Raw genomic sequence first — 16,790 nt, forward strand, 5'->3', positions numbered from 1 at the left:
CCCTACTACAACAAAGCCTTCCCTGCCCAAGAGGGCAGCCCAATCCCACGTGGGGAGGTGAATCTCCCGGGGCCCCAGCGCAGGATTAGCCCACCCCGGGAGAAGCACCCAGCCGCCATCCCTGCCTGGCACCGGGTAGAGCGCGAAGAGCTTCGCCTGGGGCGCCCAGCACAGCTGACAGGCGGGCCCTCCTTCCTGGCAGCAGAGTTCTCATCAAGGCAGCGAGCGCCTCCCTGCCGGGCCCTCTGCCCATCCCACCAGGGCCGCGCCGGAGCCGTGCGAGCTGGGCAGAGCTGGGAAAGCGAGCCATGGTGCGCGCCCGCCTGCCAAGCGAAAGAGCCGGGCCGACCCAAGCTTGGCTTCCTTCCCAAGTCCCTCCAGCCCAAACCTGAAGGGACCACCAGGAGAGGCCGCCCGAGGCAGTGATAGTGCCCACCCATCCGTGGACAGGGAGGCAAGGCGACAGCCTGTGCCGCGTCCTCCTCTGAGCTGAGCCCTGCCGAGTCAGCGCCTCTGCCTGATGCCTGTTCCGCTGCAGCGTTTGGAGCTGCCGGCGCATTTGGAGATGCGTGGGGGCGGGCTGGGCAAGGGGTGGAAAGGACGGGGGGCTTCGGGCTCTCTCCGATGGCCAGGGAAGCAGTGCTGCCATCACCTCGCCTCCCTGTCTGCGGATGGGTGGGCGCTATCACTGCCTCGGGCAGCCTCTCCCGGTGGCACCTTCGGGTTGCGCTGGAGGGACTTGGGAAGGAAGCCAAGCTCCGGTGGCACCTTTGGGTTTGCGCTGAAGGGACTTGGGAAGGAAGCCAAGCTCAGGTCGGCCCGGCTCTTTTGCTTGGCAGGTGGGCGTGCACCCGCGGCTCGTTTTCCTGGCTCTGCCCATCCTGCATGGCTCTGGGGCGGCCCTGGCAGGATGAGCGGAGGGTCCGGCGGGGAGGCACTCACTGCCTTGGTGAGAGCTCTGCTGCCGGGAAGGAGGGTCTGTCTGTCAGCTGCGCTGGGCACCCCAGGCGAAGCTCTTCGCACTCTGCCCGGCGCCAGGCAGGCATGGTGGCTGGGCGCTTCTCCCGAGGTGGGCCGATCCTGTGCTGCAGCCCCGGGAGATTTGCCTCCCCACGTGGGGTTGGGCTGCCCTCTTGGGCAGGGGAGGCTTTGTTGTAGTAGGGCGTTGTTTTTAAAATAATTGGCTTTACCTTTGAAGGCAAAGCCAAGGCGGCGACAGGAGTGCCTGAAGCCGAGTGTCTCCGCCGGGCTCTGGTTGCAGGGAGGAGTCCTGGCTGGCCGCACATGGCTGTGCCAAACACCGCGGCGTTGCTCTAAACGCCATGGCAGCAAGGGAGAAGGGAAAGCAACGGTGACGGAAGGTGTCCCGATACGAAGTACCCCACCAACGCCGAGGTCAACATCCAAGCTGTTGCCGCCTGCCTACCCGAGGATGCAAGGGGGAGGAAATTAAGTCACCCCCGAAAAGACGGCCTAGCTGTTTTTTGGGGGGGTCAAAAAAAAGCCCCTCCCTTATTTTGTGAGAAACACGGTATTTATTGTGAGCAGGTGAGCGGGCAGCTTACACAAATGGAACCGTGCATGCGCTCTCCTGCTGCTCACACGGAACCATCCCCTCTCCCCACTGCCAGTCCACAAAGCTGGAAAGGTTGGAGACTGCTGATTTAGACAATTTATCTCTGTAATTTCTACACCCTATCTGGATCAAATTATCCATGCTCCAAACAATATCAAACTAGCTTTTGTTATGTCTCAGAGTCCTTGGTGATCTCTGAGCTTGGTTATTTTCTTGCAGACATTTCATTATCTATCTAGGTAACATCATCATTGCTAGAAGAGGGTGGCATTTGCTCTCTGTATATACCGTGGCTTGCCCTTCAGTGTTGCTGGGAGTGCTGTTTTCTTCTTGGTACAGTAGTTCCTTGATTAGGCTGTTGTTTACTGCTTGGCTGTCTGATTTGGCAGTTACTTGATTGGAATATTGTTTACTGCTTGATTGTTGGTCTGGTATTAATCTTGATGTTAATCTCTGCTTATCTAGATGTTGATTGCTGATGAAGAGGTCTTTTTTATCTTGTTTCCTTTTTTTATTATCACTTTTGAATGTTATGTATGTTAACCTCTATGTACTTTGTGATGGCTGATTTTTTGAGTGCCAGATTTCTAGGAATTCTCTAACATTTTTGGGTTTAGCTTTATGTTTTATAAAACACGTTTTCCAAGAATCAAAAAAGTCATCTCATTTTTATGTACAAAAGTATAAAATGCTCAGTAATTTTTTTGAATGAAATAAGCATAGAAAACTTCTTTATGTAGAATTTCGATAAAGCAATGTTTTCCCAAGAATGTGAACTTGATTTTATTAATAAAGGTTAACCTTTGGGAGATCGTGTGCTCCAGTCCCACTTTGGACATGAAGGTAGCTGACTGATCTAGGCCAGTCCCTCATTCTCAGCCCTAAGAAATAGGCAATGGCAAACCACTTCCAAAATCTTGCCAAGGAAATGACAGAGACTTTGCAGGTATTTCACAAAGAGCCAAGACTGATTCAAAGGTATGCATGCCACACACACAAATGAATAAGGGCAACGTTTGCATGAAATCACTGTAGTTGTGTCACTTTGCTGCAACCCTCATATGCTGTGGATGTCTGTGAGTGTCCCCATATATACAATACTTACAATACTACAATACTCCGTTTGCATTTTTTCATTATTCCCAGTTGTTTACCTTTCACTTTGTTTCATCTTATCCCATAAGGATATCCATTCAGCATTTCAGGAATGGGGAATAGCTTCACAAAGCCCTTAAGCTTACAGTCTGATTGTACCCAATTGCAGCACAAAGTTGTGGTCTCCCATTCTTATTCTGAGTCCCCATTTATGTTGCTTTTATCTGGTCTCCAGTACGTCCGTTGCTTTAAATACTATTCCCCACCCCACCCCATTATGGCACCGCCCAAGGACCACATAAACTCCGTTTGGCTTTGTCCCTCATTCCTTTGAAAAGAAGTCGTGAGTGGCAAAGCCTGGAAACAGAGGCAGGATAGGGGACAGACAACACGGACAATAAACTTCATGTCTGTTGACTCAAGGAGGGATGGAGACGACTTCAATGCAGCAGTGAGGAAAAGCCTACAATGCACTAAAACCTTTTCCACTCGAAACACCACCCCCACATACAACTCTATCCACACGTGGATCGCTGCCGGATTTTAGTAAATGCATGAAACACCGTCCGCTTAAAAATGTTATTTTGCCGAAGCAGAGACCGCCGATTATAACCGTAGAGCCCTAGGAGACAGCGTGCTTCCTGTAGTTCCAATGCAGCTATTACAAACTCTGGATTTTGCAAATCTATTTGCGACGATTTCACCTTTAAAACAAAAAAACCCCAACCCTAAAAAACTGCTCCGCGCAGCAAAACTAACCGAGCATCCTCAAGACGACCAGATAATTCCTTGTGCGAGAATTGTGACGCGTGACTCCGGGCCAGAAGAATTTTCTGCAGTTTTCAAATATTTTGTCTGCCAGGCGATTTAAAAATAAATAAATAAAAAAATAAATAAAAATCCTGTGGCGCGCGCTCCCGAGGGCTTGAGGGCGCGCCGCTTCCAACCCATCCCGACTCAGCCGCTCCCTCCTCTTCCCCCTTCCAGCTTCCCTTTCTTCCCGCCCAAAGCTTTCCCGCAAGAGCGAGGCCTAGCGCGCGCGCGTTGCCTTGAGAACCTTTCCTGAGCCACGCAGACGGCCGGAGCGAGGCGGGGCTGTGGGGAGAGAAAGAAGAGACCGAGAGAGACCAACGGGCTGGTGGGGGAGGGTGGGGGGAGAGACCGAGAGAGAGAGAGACCAGCGGGCGCGGCGGTTGGCTGGCGAAGGGTGAAAAGAGGGGCCGTCCCAAACTGGTCCGGTGCAGTGGCCTTTCCTCGCCGCTACTGGGGCAGCGGCGTCCCTTCGGCCTCCGGGAGGACGCGGGGACTCGCATAGGCGGAGGCTCGGCTAAAGAAAGGGAACCACAGCAAAAGAAGCGGGCTGAGGAATAGCCGCCGCCACCGCTTCTCTCCTCTCTCTCTCTCTTCTCTGCACCCCTCCCCGCTTCTCCTTCTCTTTCTTTCTCCTCCTCTTGCTTTCCCACCGCTCCCCCTTTCCGAGCAAGTTGTCTCTCGGCCCCGTTGCAGCTCGTAGGGACAGCGGCCGGGGAGGGTTCCCTGCTCCCTTCCTCCTCGCCTAACCTTTCCCGAGAAGATGCTGCCGCTGTCGCCGCCGCCGTCGCGGCTGCTGTAGGGTGGCTTGGCTAACTCCTCCCCATGTTCTTGCCGCCGGCTTCGGTGGCTCTGCTTCGCAGGCCGGGTAGAGGATGCTGTCCTGCTCGGTGCGGGGCCGCGACCAGGGCATCGGCGGCCGTTTCCTTTCCTGCCGTTCCGGCCCCCGGGGTTCTCCGTGCCGCAGTTGTTAGCTCCTTCGCCGAGCGATGACTTCAAAGCATCAGGCGGACTGGATCCCTTACAGGTACTTCCCAAGGCGCCAGATTGGGCTACGACCTCCCCACCTTTCTCCCTGGGCGCGGTTTCCAAGGAGGCCGGGAAGGGTGTTTGCAGGCAAGCGTGTCATTTTAAATAAGTTTGTATTAAATGCTTTTTTTTGGGAGGGGGGGAGACACCCTAATTAAATGAAGCTGTATCTTTTCTTTTATGTATACTTATGAGAGTATTTACACCAAGACAAATTCCTTGTGTGTCCAATCACATTTGGCCAATAAAGTATTCTATCATCTATCTATCTATCTATCTATCTATCTATCTATCTATCTATCTATCTATCTATCTATCTATCTATCTATCTATCTAAGGAAAGTACTTTTGACATTCTTTTCAAGGATTAAATAAACCTACTTCTGGGAGGTGTGGAATAGAGCACCAGGCTGAGGGATAAACTAAGAAACAAGCCCTGCAGGAGAGGAGTTTTCCTGAATGAAAGTGGGGAATAAATAGAAGTAGTTTGTTTTATTTGGGAAGAGATGTGGCCATTGCATTTTGGCATCCCTTGAAACACCAACAATAACAAGCTGGAGATACCTGGAACTATTTTTAATCTCTATCGTACATCAAGATCCTTTGGAAGGGCTGAAAATCTTGTTGTTTTCGGAACGGAAATGCGCAGCCAGTTTCTGTTCTTGCTTTTGTATGATTGCTACAGGATGATTCTTTTGTGATGGGTTCTGGATTGATTTCAGTTGGTCAGATCGTGATGGGGTATTCTCATATCCTATTACTGTCCCAGTTTCTCTTCAGATAGTAATAGGACTGAGTATGTATCAGGCCAGTGTGCTATCTCATGCTGCTCCATTATTATTTGCATCCATTCTGTTTTCATACTTCTTTCCTTCATTTATCTGCAAAAGTTTATGATGTCCAAGATAATTTCCAAGATCATTGCAATAATCATGACACCTGTGAAATATCCTTTTCTTTAAAGGTTACATGCTATCCTCTGGAACAGAAGACTTTTGTGGGTCAATCTTGATGGTAATTCAAGATCCTTGATGGGTTAACAACTGCCTTGTATCTGAAATTCAGTTCTGTTCTTAGCTGTCTTTTCAGAAACTAATTTCTAAGCTTAAATTCTTTCTGTGTAGGAAATTGAACCCAAGAATAATTTGTCACAGGTAGTAAATGCATAGATCCCTTGTCATAAACACAGATCCTATATAAAAATGCATAGAGCTTTCATGTAGTTACCTACACAAAGAATTATTTAGGTGTGAAGTATTCCAAACAAAACTTGTGCTATAGACTCAAATTCTAGTTCAGGGTAAGATTGACATCTATTCTCCCTTGGAACGTATCTGAGGAATCTTGTTTTCCATGTTGGATTCACCCCCTCCCCTGTGAATTACCTTTATTGGGTTAAGAGGATCAGAAACAATGATCATCAAATAAAATATAAATTTAGATAAAGACAAAAATTAAAGGGCTTTCTTTAGAGATAAGCAACTAAAATCCCCCTTCTTAATCCAGTGTTTATTGGTTTGGAAATGGGTAAACAGGTGGTTTTTTTACATAGGATATTTCAATTCTTCATCTCTCTCCACGAATTGTTTTGTTTGGACTCCTACATAATATTGGCAATCAAATACTTCTGCCACCATTCTTGCTGTCTTTGTGACGAGCAGGAATTGCCATGGCAGCATCAGCTGCTGTTGTCGGTAATTGGTTCCTTGGTTGCTATAAGCTACCAAAGCCTCGGCTAGTTCTCTTTCTGAGAAAGCATATATGCATGCCTCAGAAATAAGTGAACAGTGCTTGACACAGAGGGCTAAATTCCCTTGCTTAGTAAACCTCCTGATCAGGCAGAAAAAAAAACCCCTTAATCTGGCATAAACTAGTTTGATTGGAAATTCAAAATTGCTGTAACAAAAAAGTTGACAAGAGAAAGTGGATTTCTGTTCACACCAGAAATTCAGTAGACATTTGGAGTATGTAAAACATTCAAAATTTGATAGACATAAAATAACTTTATTAACTTAAGCAACATTACCTGCCCAAACTGTGCATCCATAATGCTAACTATAGTATGATCATTAACCATGCTTATTGATAAGAGCCAATTGGGGGTATTCCCCCCCCCCTAAACTGGTGCTTTCTACAACTTGCTGAACGAGAGTGGTCAACATCTGGCTTGCAGGCTCTGCATTTTTCAGCCAGGTTTTTTGAAAAACAGCTGCTGCTAAATTTTTAAGTCAAAGGAGAACACTTAATTTTATTTCCTCTAATATATGTATAATGAAATTTAAAAGAAAATCACATTTGTCAATAAATTATATATGTTCTGGACAGATAATAGGCTTTTTCTTCTGACAGTATTTGTTGTTAATATTGCTATAATGTTTTTCTGTATTTTCTTTTATGGAGACGTTTTTAAAATGTAGTTACTTGAGTAATAACTGTTCGTTAGGCACAAACTGAAACTAGCCCCAGTGACATTTTGGAAAATTGATCCAAAATGCAACTATTAAATTATCAGTTAGTGTTAGCTGCCAGCCCTCATGCAGGAAAAAAATCACAATTATCAGCCTATGTTCAGATTTGTGTCAAGTTTCTGCTTTTTCTTTTTTAAAGCCTAACTCAGTGTTAGATGATTATTTGATGTGTTTATTATTATTAAACTGTGTTCGCACATTATACTTAACCAGGTCAGTTAAAAATCGAGTAGACCTGCTTCATTTTAACCTGCAGTTGTTTTTGGTTGTTGCTGTTTTATGCTTTCTTGTTATGTGTGGTGATGTTCTGATTAATTTTTAATATTGTTCCTTATTGTGAAAATATACTTGAATTAGAGAAAATATGAGCTAAATAAGCAATGGTGGAAAGTAAACACATTCTAAATTAGATTTGTCCTGTGGCTGAATAGTTCATTGTTAATTTTTTATTACTGTAATGGCTTCTTTGTTAGAAGTACCTAGACATGTAATTTTTACTTGTAACTGATTTTCTTGCTCTGAGGTACATGTAACATTTTAAAAGGGTGAATCACAATTATTAACACTTTTTTTCTCATGAGGCATTTAAAATAGCACATAGTTGCTTGCACCAAGAATGCATTTTTTCAAATTTTATGTATATGGTTATAGCCATTCTAGTCAGTGTTTTTATCTCCCACAGAGAAAGAATGCACTCTGTACGCAAAGTGAGAAATCAGATCTCAGCATGGAGTGAAAATTAACTGTATACAATATTTTGGAAGCAAAGATTGTAGCATGCTGTATTTTTAAAAGAGAGAGACAATTTCAGTTCTAAAACAGAAGGCTGAGGACATGGTCAGATGGCAAACAATGCAACAGCATTTCTGAAACCAATAAGTTATTAACTGATTGAGTTGAATAGAATATCATCTAGAACCTCTGCATATTGACAACACTTTGAATTGTCTGGAAAAAGGTTTTGCATAAATACCTCTGTTAACTGATGGTTTAACAGTAGCTACACTATAAGAATACTGTACTAAGAATACAGTAGCACTGAAAATGTTTTCCAGTAAATGTAGATCAGTTAGAAAACAAAAGATATTGAGACCCTAGAAAGAGTACAAGGAGGGCAACAAAGATAATAAGGAGCCTGGAGGCTAAACCGTAGGATAAACAGTTGAGAGAACTGGGTGTGGTTAGCCTAATGAAGGAGAAGACTAGGGAGTGACATGATAATAGTCTTACAGCATTTAACGGGCTATCATATAGAAGAGGGAGTCAACTTATTCTCCAAAGCACCTGAGGGAAGGATCATTAGAGGTCTAACCTAGAACCAAGGGGAAAATTCCTGACAGTGAAAACAATCAATGGAATGGCTTGCCTCCAGAAGTTGGAGGAGGTTCATCACTGGAGGTTTTCAAGAAGAGACTGGACAACCACTTGTCTGGAATGGAATATGGTCTCCTGCTTGAGCAGGAGATTGGATGAGAAGACTTCCAAGGTCCCTTCCAATCTTGTTATTCTATGTTCTATGAACTCAAACGTATGTTCATCCTGAAGATTTGCAGAAAGTTAGTAGCAAGAGAGAAATAACTGCCTATGCTATCACTTTAGCAGCCGCAATTTTACAGAGGGCTTTAGAATATGAATAAAGAAGGTAATAAATGTTTATCATTTCCTTCAAAGTATCTTTTTGCTGTTCCCTAATTTGTGTGCTTGAAAAGCCTAATGCAGTTGTTTTATTTTTATTTTTTTCATACGTAAGATTGTTGTCAAGCACAAAAAATCAGGACCGCTGTGCTGTCCTGCTCACTCACACATTCAGTGGTTTAGCGGGTTTAATATTCCCCAGCAATTCCCTTCACCAAAAACCCAGAGTTGTTCCAATTAAGTCAGCCAAAGGCAGGCCAATGCTAGTCCACAGAGCAATGGCCAGTGAGTCCAGAAGACACTTGAAAGTTTCCCAAACAAGATAATCCCACAAGGCAAAATTAAATCCACACTATAAGAGGTTTCACAAGGCACAAGCCAAGTCAAGGCAGGGGTCACAACAACGAGGAAACACACATCTAGGAAATAAATACATTGTTCCTAGCATCATCTCCATCTGTCTTCAGTGCTAAATAGCCAGTTTTCGGTGCAGCCCATCACGAGGGGTGAGTTTGCCTCCTTTCAGGTAATCAGGTTGACCTTAGCTATTCCTGCCTTTTCCCTGCCCAATGTTCCTCTTCCTCATCATGCTTTCCTCACCTGAAGCCTTAGGGCTGTCCTGCTGCAACTGTGCTTCAGCCAAATCCTTCTCAGACGGTTGCTCGGAGCCGTTGCCCAACTCTCCTCCTGACATGTCTGGAGCTGGTTTATCGTCCTTTGAACTAACACCTGGAGACGTATCTGGGGAAGTGTCTGGGGAGAGGGGAATCATCACAACCACATGTTAAGTAACAATTAAGCTGATTTATTGTTCTTGCTTGTGCACAAAAATCTAGTCAATTAATGGTCAGTACTAAATTGGCACGAGATAAGAGTTAACCGAATTCAAGAGGGGCTGGACTTGGATTGCTCATGGGAATGTTACTAATTCCAGGGTGATTCCTCTCTTGACTCCTTCTCTTTCCTCTCTTCTCCTTCTCCTACAATTGTTTGCAAATTACAACATGGAACATTAGGCATATAGAAATTCTCTGTGTAGGGGGCAGGGATGTCTCCTAGAAATGTAAGCTGATATGCTCTCTATATGCTGGGCATTAAGAAAATTATCCACCAATCTTTAATAAGATGAACACACATTATAGCTGCAGATGGTAGTACATAAAATAGCATACACACAATACATATTATTCAAACCTTACTGAGAAGTGGAAGAAAGTGGGACAAAATATATGAACCTGTTCTTGTTTTAATTACTCATTATAGCTCTGCTAATGTCACAGAACATTCTGTAAAATTCAGCATGTCATGAAGTGGGAGAAGCCACGGTATGACATCTAATACAGCATTGAAGCCGACCTGAAATGATAGTAGTATTGTAGATAATCTTCTATAGAACAATACCGTTCAAAATGTTTTAGTTATCCTATACATTGAAATGATATTTGCAATTACATATTTCTGTTGTGATTATCCTACTTACATTTTATATAATTTTCCGTGTTGTAGGATGGCCAGATAATTGGGCTTTTTGTAGCAATAAAACATCAAATAGAATGAAATAAACAATGGTGTAATATCTTTAAGGAACAAGAACAATAGTATGTCACACAGAAAAATTAAAATTTGATGGATTAAAAGTGCACAGAGGCATTAAAATAAAAGGAAGAATTGCTAGGAAGAATGAATGACTTGAAGACAGAGCTGGGTGGAACAGAGGCACTATCATTTCCCAGTGTTTATTTATTAACTGTATTTCTGAAATGAGTCTTTGTATCGATTCAGTTTAACTACCATGCTCTTGTCCATTTATGCAGTCATTAATGAGCTTGACTCCAATGGATTCATGAATATGTCCAAGTAGATTTCTGGGCAAAAATGTGGAAGTGGTTTGCTACTGCCTTATTCCAGATTCTCTCCACCCAGCCTAGCCATCAGTCCATGGCCTCCTGTTAGGAATATAAGTCACCTAACAGGTATTTGGGTTAGAAATATATAAACCAGGATAAACATTTTAAAACTGTATCTTTAAGAAAATGTAAAACTGTAATTAGGTGTGGTTTCTCAAACGGCCATAAGATGGAGCCAGAAACCTGGATTGTTTAGTCTGAGTCTCAGAAGAGAGTGTGAGTGTATCTCTGTTTCTTTCTGTTGGAAAGTATTGCCGTTCCTCCATTTTTCCTAATTGACTGATATTCCTGGATTTAATGTAAGTCTGATACTGAATTGTTTTTTGACACTGGACTTTGATATTTGGATTATCCCTGGATTGAAAAACTGACTGATTTACCTGTGAATGACTTTTGGACTGCTTATCTTGAACTTTGCTTAAACTTTCTGGAAGTAAAAACCTACATTTACTGTACAGTGTATCTGTGTACTGTGTGTGTATTATTCAAACACTTCTCTCAAATACGTCTCCCTGTATGCACTCATTCTCCTAACGGGGAATTACCTCAACTCTGGTTATGGGCCCAGGCCATACCAGGCTCAGATAACTGAGAGTTAGTGTGAATACACAGTATTGTATACAGACAGCTGTTTACTGTTTAATTGTAGTTTACTATCCTGGTAAAGATGGCACAAGTCACTTCAACAAGTCTATCACTGATAACCCGGTTGGATGGAACAAACTATGTTTCCTGGTCTATGAAATGCAGTCTACTTGTGCGTAGAGAAGGTTTATGGAATGTAGTTCAAGACCCACCGGATATAAATGCTTGGGATGATGCCAAGAAGCTTGCTGACTTTAAACAGAACAACGAACGAGCTCTTTGTATAATTGGACTAACAGTGATTGACCAGCAGCTAGTCCATATTCATGGAGAAGAGTCTGCTGCTAAGTGTTGGGAGAATTTGAAGAGGATTTATGTTCGTGACAGTGTAGGTGCACACATACATCTTACACGTAAACTGTTTAGAACACGTCTTCTGAAAGGTGGAGATATGTTAGCTCATTTGAATTTCATGAAAAGAACTTTTCAAGAGCTACATGAAAAAGAACTGATATTTTCAGAGCTGCATCAGGTTTACATCATTCTTTCCTCATTGGATGAAAGTTATGATGATTACGTATCTTCACTGGAAGTCCTGCTCAGGGATAAACTGACATTGACTGAAATAACTGGAAGGTTGTTAGAAGAAGTAAGAAGATGGCCGGATAGGGACCAACTGAGGAAGGAGCAACCACAAGAAGAGGATTTGTCTTCAACTGCCTATACTGTTAGGAAATGTTTTTCTTGTGGGGCTAGGGGACATATAGCTAGATTCTGTAAGAAGGGAAAACATCAGAATACTGGCAAACACCAGAAGGCTAAGAAGAATGTTAGTGTAGCTTTGTCTAGCAATTCAACTGTAAACCATGGTTTGTGGGTTGTTGATAGTAGAGCATTGCAATGCATTACTAAAGATAGAAAAAGGTTTGTAAAGATGTCCACGAGTAAACAACATGTATCATTGGCAAATGGATGGAAGATTAAGGCATCAGGTGAAGGTACTGCATATTGTTCTTGTATAAACGAACATTTAAGTATGTTATATGTACCTAAACTAAAATTTAATTTATTATCAGTAAGGGCTTTAGTTAATATTGGTTATGTAGTAACCTTTAGGGGAGATAACTGTATAATAGAGAAAGAGGGTAAAAGTGTTACTGCTACTTTAGAGAATGATTTATATGTAATACATGACGACCAGTTGAAGATGGCTAACTCAGTTTATAACAAATGTTAAGCCACATGATGAATGTATACATTTACTGCATAGACGTTTAGGGCATATTAATTTCAAAATGCTCAAACAAACTGTTGAATTGTCAGAGGGAGTAAAATTGAAACCCTGTAACAAGTATTTAAACTGTAATGCTTGTAGTCAAGAAAAGAGTAAGGTAACTCCAGCAAACAGACTTAATGGGTTTAAGACCAAAGAACCTTTAGAGGTTGTTTTTGCTGACATAATTGGTCCTAAGAAACCAAGTTTAGGAGGTGCCTGTTATATTTTGAGTATTATGGACCATTACTCACGATATGGTTTCTGCTATCTTATGAAAAACAAAACAGAAGCATTCCAACATTTCTTTAACTGGCTAAGGTTTGCTGAGAGAAAAATGAAAAGTAAAGTAATTACTTTAGTTACTGATAATGGGACTGAGTTTGTTAACAAAAGATTCCAAACTATGCTGAAATTGGCTGGTGTTGAGCATAAACGTTCTGCACCTTACAGACCACAACATAACTCGTTTGTAGAACGAAGAGGGCAAACATTACAAGCCGTGGCTCGCACTATGTTATCTGACTCAGGTTTACCTGAAACACTGTGGGGTGAAGCCATAATGTGTAGTAACCATGTTTTAAACAATGTAGTAAATACAACCACCTGGAGAATTGCCATTCACTCGTTGGCATGGCAGAAAGCCAAATTTAAGTTACCTACACACATTTGGAGCTCCAGCATGGGTGCATATTCCCTTCACAAGTAAGACTGAAAGGGCAACATAGAGCTAAGAAGTTATTTTTTGTGGGTTATGAGGCCAACCATAGATCATTTAGATTCTGGGATCAAGGCACAGCTCATGTTTATTGTAGTGCTAGTGCAAAATTTCTCGAGCACGTTGGGTGGGATAAACTGGAACAGGAATCCAGCAATGATATTATTATTTACACCCAAATAGTCTCTAAAGATAAAATCAGCACACCACAAATAGCCATTAAAGAGGAAGAACAGGAGGAAGTAGTAGAACAGGCACAGGAAGAAATAGAAGAACAGGAGCAGGTGGCACAGGAAAGTCCACCAGTAAGCCCTATATTACCAAGACGTTCAGCCCGAGTAACACGACCACCTGATAGATATCAGGCTAGTGTTGTATGCCAAGTGAATACAATTCCTGGTAACTATAGTGAACTGAAACTGTATCCTGCTAAGGATCAGGCTGCTTGGCAGAAAGCAATGGATAAGGAACTGGAATCTTTAAAAAGACTGGAAGTATACGAAAATGTTAAGTTACCACCAGGTAAACATGCCATAGGGTGTAAATGGATATATAAGCTTAAGACAGGTGTAGATGGGACTGTTACCCATAAAGCCAGGTTAGTAGCACAAGAGTTCAATCAGACAGCAAATGACTACGATGAGGTGTTTGCACCTAGTCTGAAGGCTACTACATTAAGGGCAGCATTAGTGTGGGCAGCTAAGGAGAAATACATTGTAAATCATTTGGATGTAGAGACAGCATATCTGTATGCACCGTTGCAACACACTATATATTTAAAGAAACCTTTAGGTATCAAAGATGATAATACAATTGATTGCTGGAAATTCTAACTATTAACCAGTCCCACCTCACTTCACTTTTAGATATCATTCCATTGTTAAAGCTTGAATGCCTCCTGCCAGAAGTGTGTGGCCTCCTGCCAGCTGTGCTATATATCAGTTTAAATTTCCATTAATTATCATTTAGGTAAGCATCTCTTACATCTAAGAAAAATGTAATTGTTATTAAGTAAAAATTGATAAAAAAGGAAATTTTCTAGCCTGACATAATAAGGTAGCATTCTTATTGTGCTAATTGTAAATAAAAAAGGTTTCATCATGTCAAAATTTCCTCATGCTAAGAACTAAGAATTGTGAAATTTACATTGACCATATGGAAAACATATCCATTAGATTTATTCCTAACATCCCTACATTGCAGCTTGATCTCCCATGAACTCATTATCTTCCCAACTGCAATAGTAATTTAGCTTTTATGTGAAAGTTATTTTTTTAAATATTAGGGGAAATATTTTATTGTGCTAGGAATGATGTAGTGTAGCAGCAGTGTAGTTTACACTGGAGTTAAAAGTCTGACTTCTCTGTTCTTTTTCTTAAACTGTATTGTGGAGTGTGGATTTTTTTTATAAAAAAAGTTTGTATATATAGTGACCTTAGTATCTGGTTTGTAAACAGCAAGCAGTTCTATGTATTCTGCTCACCAAATCTGGTCCCAGAGCATCCATATCTACTCCCTTGGTGTTTCAGCACCTTTTCCTCATAGGAATAGAGTGAGATGATTTCTTGTTCTCTTACAAACTTTTTTCCTCTTGGGTGTCTTTAAAATATGTCCCAGAAAAATCATTCAACCTCTTAGAATGGAGGTTTTAAAGTAATGTTTAATATAGTAAAACTAATTAATAAAGTTAATTAGCATCAATATATATATATATATGTCGATAGAATTAATGGAATAATTTCCAACTCAATAATCATAGTTACACTAATTAGAGAAATAAGTCAGTCTGTAGACCTGCAGAAGGGTACAGGTTGGCAACAGAAAGAAACAGCAACTCTGTTTTCACAGCTAGACATTTTCTTACCTAATTCTGAATTCCTCCCTAAAGACTGAATTTACTTTAACGAAAGCTGTCCTATTGATGATGTCCTGCACTATCAACTTAAACAATTAGAGATACTTTGTCAAACTGAATGGTACAGATTCATAATGATATAGGTACTTCCCCGAAGGAGGTTTATCCTGTCATGATCTTTCTGTAAATCCTCTACCAGTCTTTATTTTCATTCTATAACTTATTGCTACAGAAACAGGGCCCTTTCTTTCTTTCTTCCCATATGAAGAAAACTGAGAAATATATTTATGTATTATGTATATTCTGTTTTATCCTCAGATGTTCAAGACAACATACATCAGCAGCCAGTATTTTCCACGCAATAATCATATGGGAATTGTTTGGGCTAAGTGCTCTTCTGAACTGCAGCCATTAACTGCTTGTCCGTCCTGTGTAAACTAGCAAGAAATGTTGTTATTTTTAACTATTTAATCTATTTAATTATGTCTGATTCTTCGTAACTTTATAGGCAAGTGCTCTCCATGCTACCCTGTCAAGGACAACTTCTTTTAATTGTTTTATGTTCAACTTTCTATCAGATTTGATTTTATTAAGCCAGTATGTTCTTTAGCAATAGCAATAACACTTAGACTTATACACCGCTTTACAGTGCTTTTGCAGTGCTCTCTAAGCGGTTTACAGAGTCAGCATATTGCCCCTAACAATTTGGCTCCTCCTTTTACCTACCTTGGAAGGATGGAAGGCTGAGTCAATCTTGTGCTTGGTGAGATTCGAACTGCCGAACTTCAAGGGAGCCGGCAGTCACCAGAAGTAGCCTGTAGTACTGCACTCTAACCACTGCACGACCGTGGCTATTGCTTGTCCCTTCTTCTTTTGTCCACTAACCTGTTCTAGCATCATTGCCTTTTTCAATGAATTTACATGCCTAACATGGCCAAAGGAAATCAGATGTACTCTTATGATTTTAGCTTCTAGTGATGTGTCTGGTTTTTTATGATTTAACATATCTCTATGATTATTCTAACTGTCCATGGTATGTGCAGTAATTTAAACAAGCACCACAGTTCAAAGGTGTTAATTCTTCTTTGTCAGTCATTCTTGGTGTTCAACTCACCCCCAAAGTCATCTTGAGTTATTGCCATAAGCAGGGGTGTCAAACTCAAGGCCCGTGGGCTGAATCTGGCCCTTGGGGTGCTTAAATCTGGCCTGTGGGGCCGGCCTGGAAATATCAAAGGACCGGTCCGTGGTACCTCTGCCGGCGAAAACGGGCCACTCAAAGGCCTCATGAGCCCCCTGCACGGCCCGTTTTCGGCCTGCCTGGCTTCCAGCAGCACTCTGCCAGCCAAAAATGGAACGCACGAAGGCCCTGAGAGGTCCCTACATGGTCTGTTTTCAGCCTCCCCGCCTCCAGCAGCACTCTGCCATCCAAAAACAGGCTGTGTGGAAGCCCCACGAGGCCTTCGCATGGCCCGTTTTTGTCTGGGAGAGTGTTGCAGGGGGCTATGGAGGCCAAAAATGAGGTGCGGGGGGCCATATGTGTCCCCCATGCCCCATTTTGGCTGCAGAGTGCTGCAGAAGGCATGTATCTTGTCTCCCTCCCTCCCTCCCCGCCGGCCGCGGAGGAGAACTACAATGCTGATCTGACCCTCAAAGAGATCCAGTTTGACACCTGCCATAAAGTGTTCTAGTGAGATATTTTACAGAGTAGTTCACCATTGCTTTCCCCATTCCTTCTCATGTATACATGATTGGGACCAGCACATGGTTGATGAATGGATGAATCAACATATGGCTGTGTTATCAAGAAATGAGGTTGGTTTAAAAAATCATTTTCCAGAT

At 42.3% G+C, this 16,790-nt stretch overlaps 1 protein-coding gene across 6 annotated transcripts in view; it reads left to right on the plus strand.

Annotated features, from left to right (window-relative positions):
• The window catches only part of TUB (TUB bipartite transcription factor), a 119,124-nt gene that overhangs the window by 48,293 nt on the left and 54,041 nt on the right, over nt 1-16,790 (plus strand). The window contains exon 1 of one of the 6 annotated variants that reach the window (XM_026668347.2): nt 3,662-4,508. The exons of 3 other annotated variants lie outside the window; for them this stretch is intronic. In XM_026668347.2, coding sequence (XP_026524132.1) covers nt 4,471-4,508 — 38 coding nt within the window. In that variant the 5' untranslated portion in view covers nt 3,662-4,470. Of the gene's footprint in view, nt 1-3,661; nt 4,509-16,790 lie in introns of those variants that run through there. 2 more of the 6 variants (XM_087950920.1, XM_087950921.1) reach the window with 2 other exon arrangements.

Source organism: Notechis scutatus, chromosome 1 (genome assembly GCF_049901735.1).
Source record: "Notechis scutatus isolate UNSWTSFEM ecotype Mainland chromosome 1, rNotScu1.2, whole genome shotgun sequence".
NCBI lineage: Eukaryota > Metazoa > Chordata > Lepidosauria > Squamata > Elapidae > Notechis > Notechis scutatus.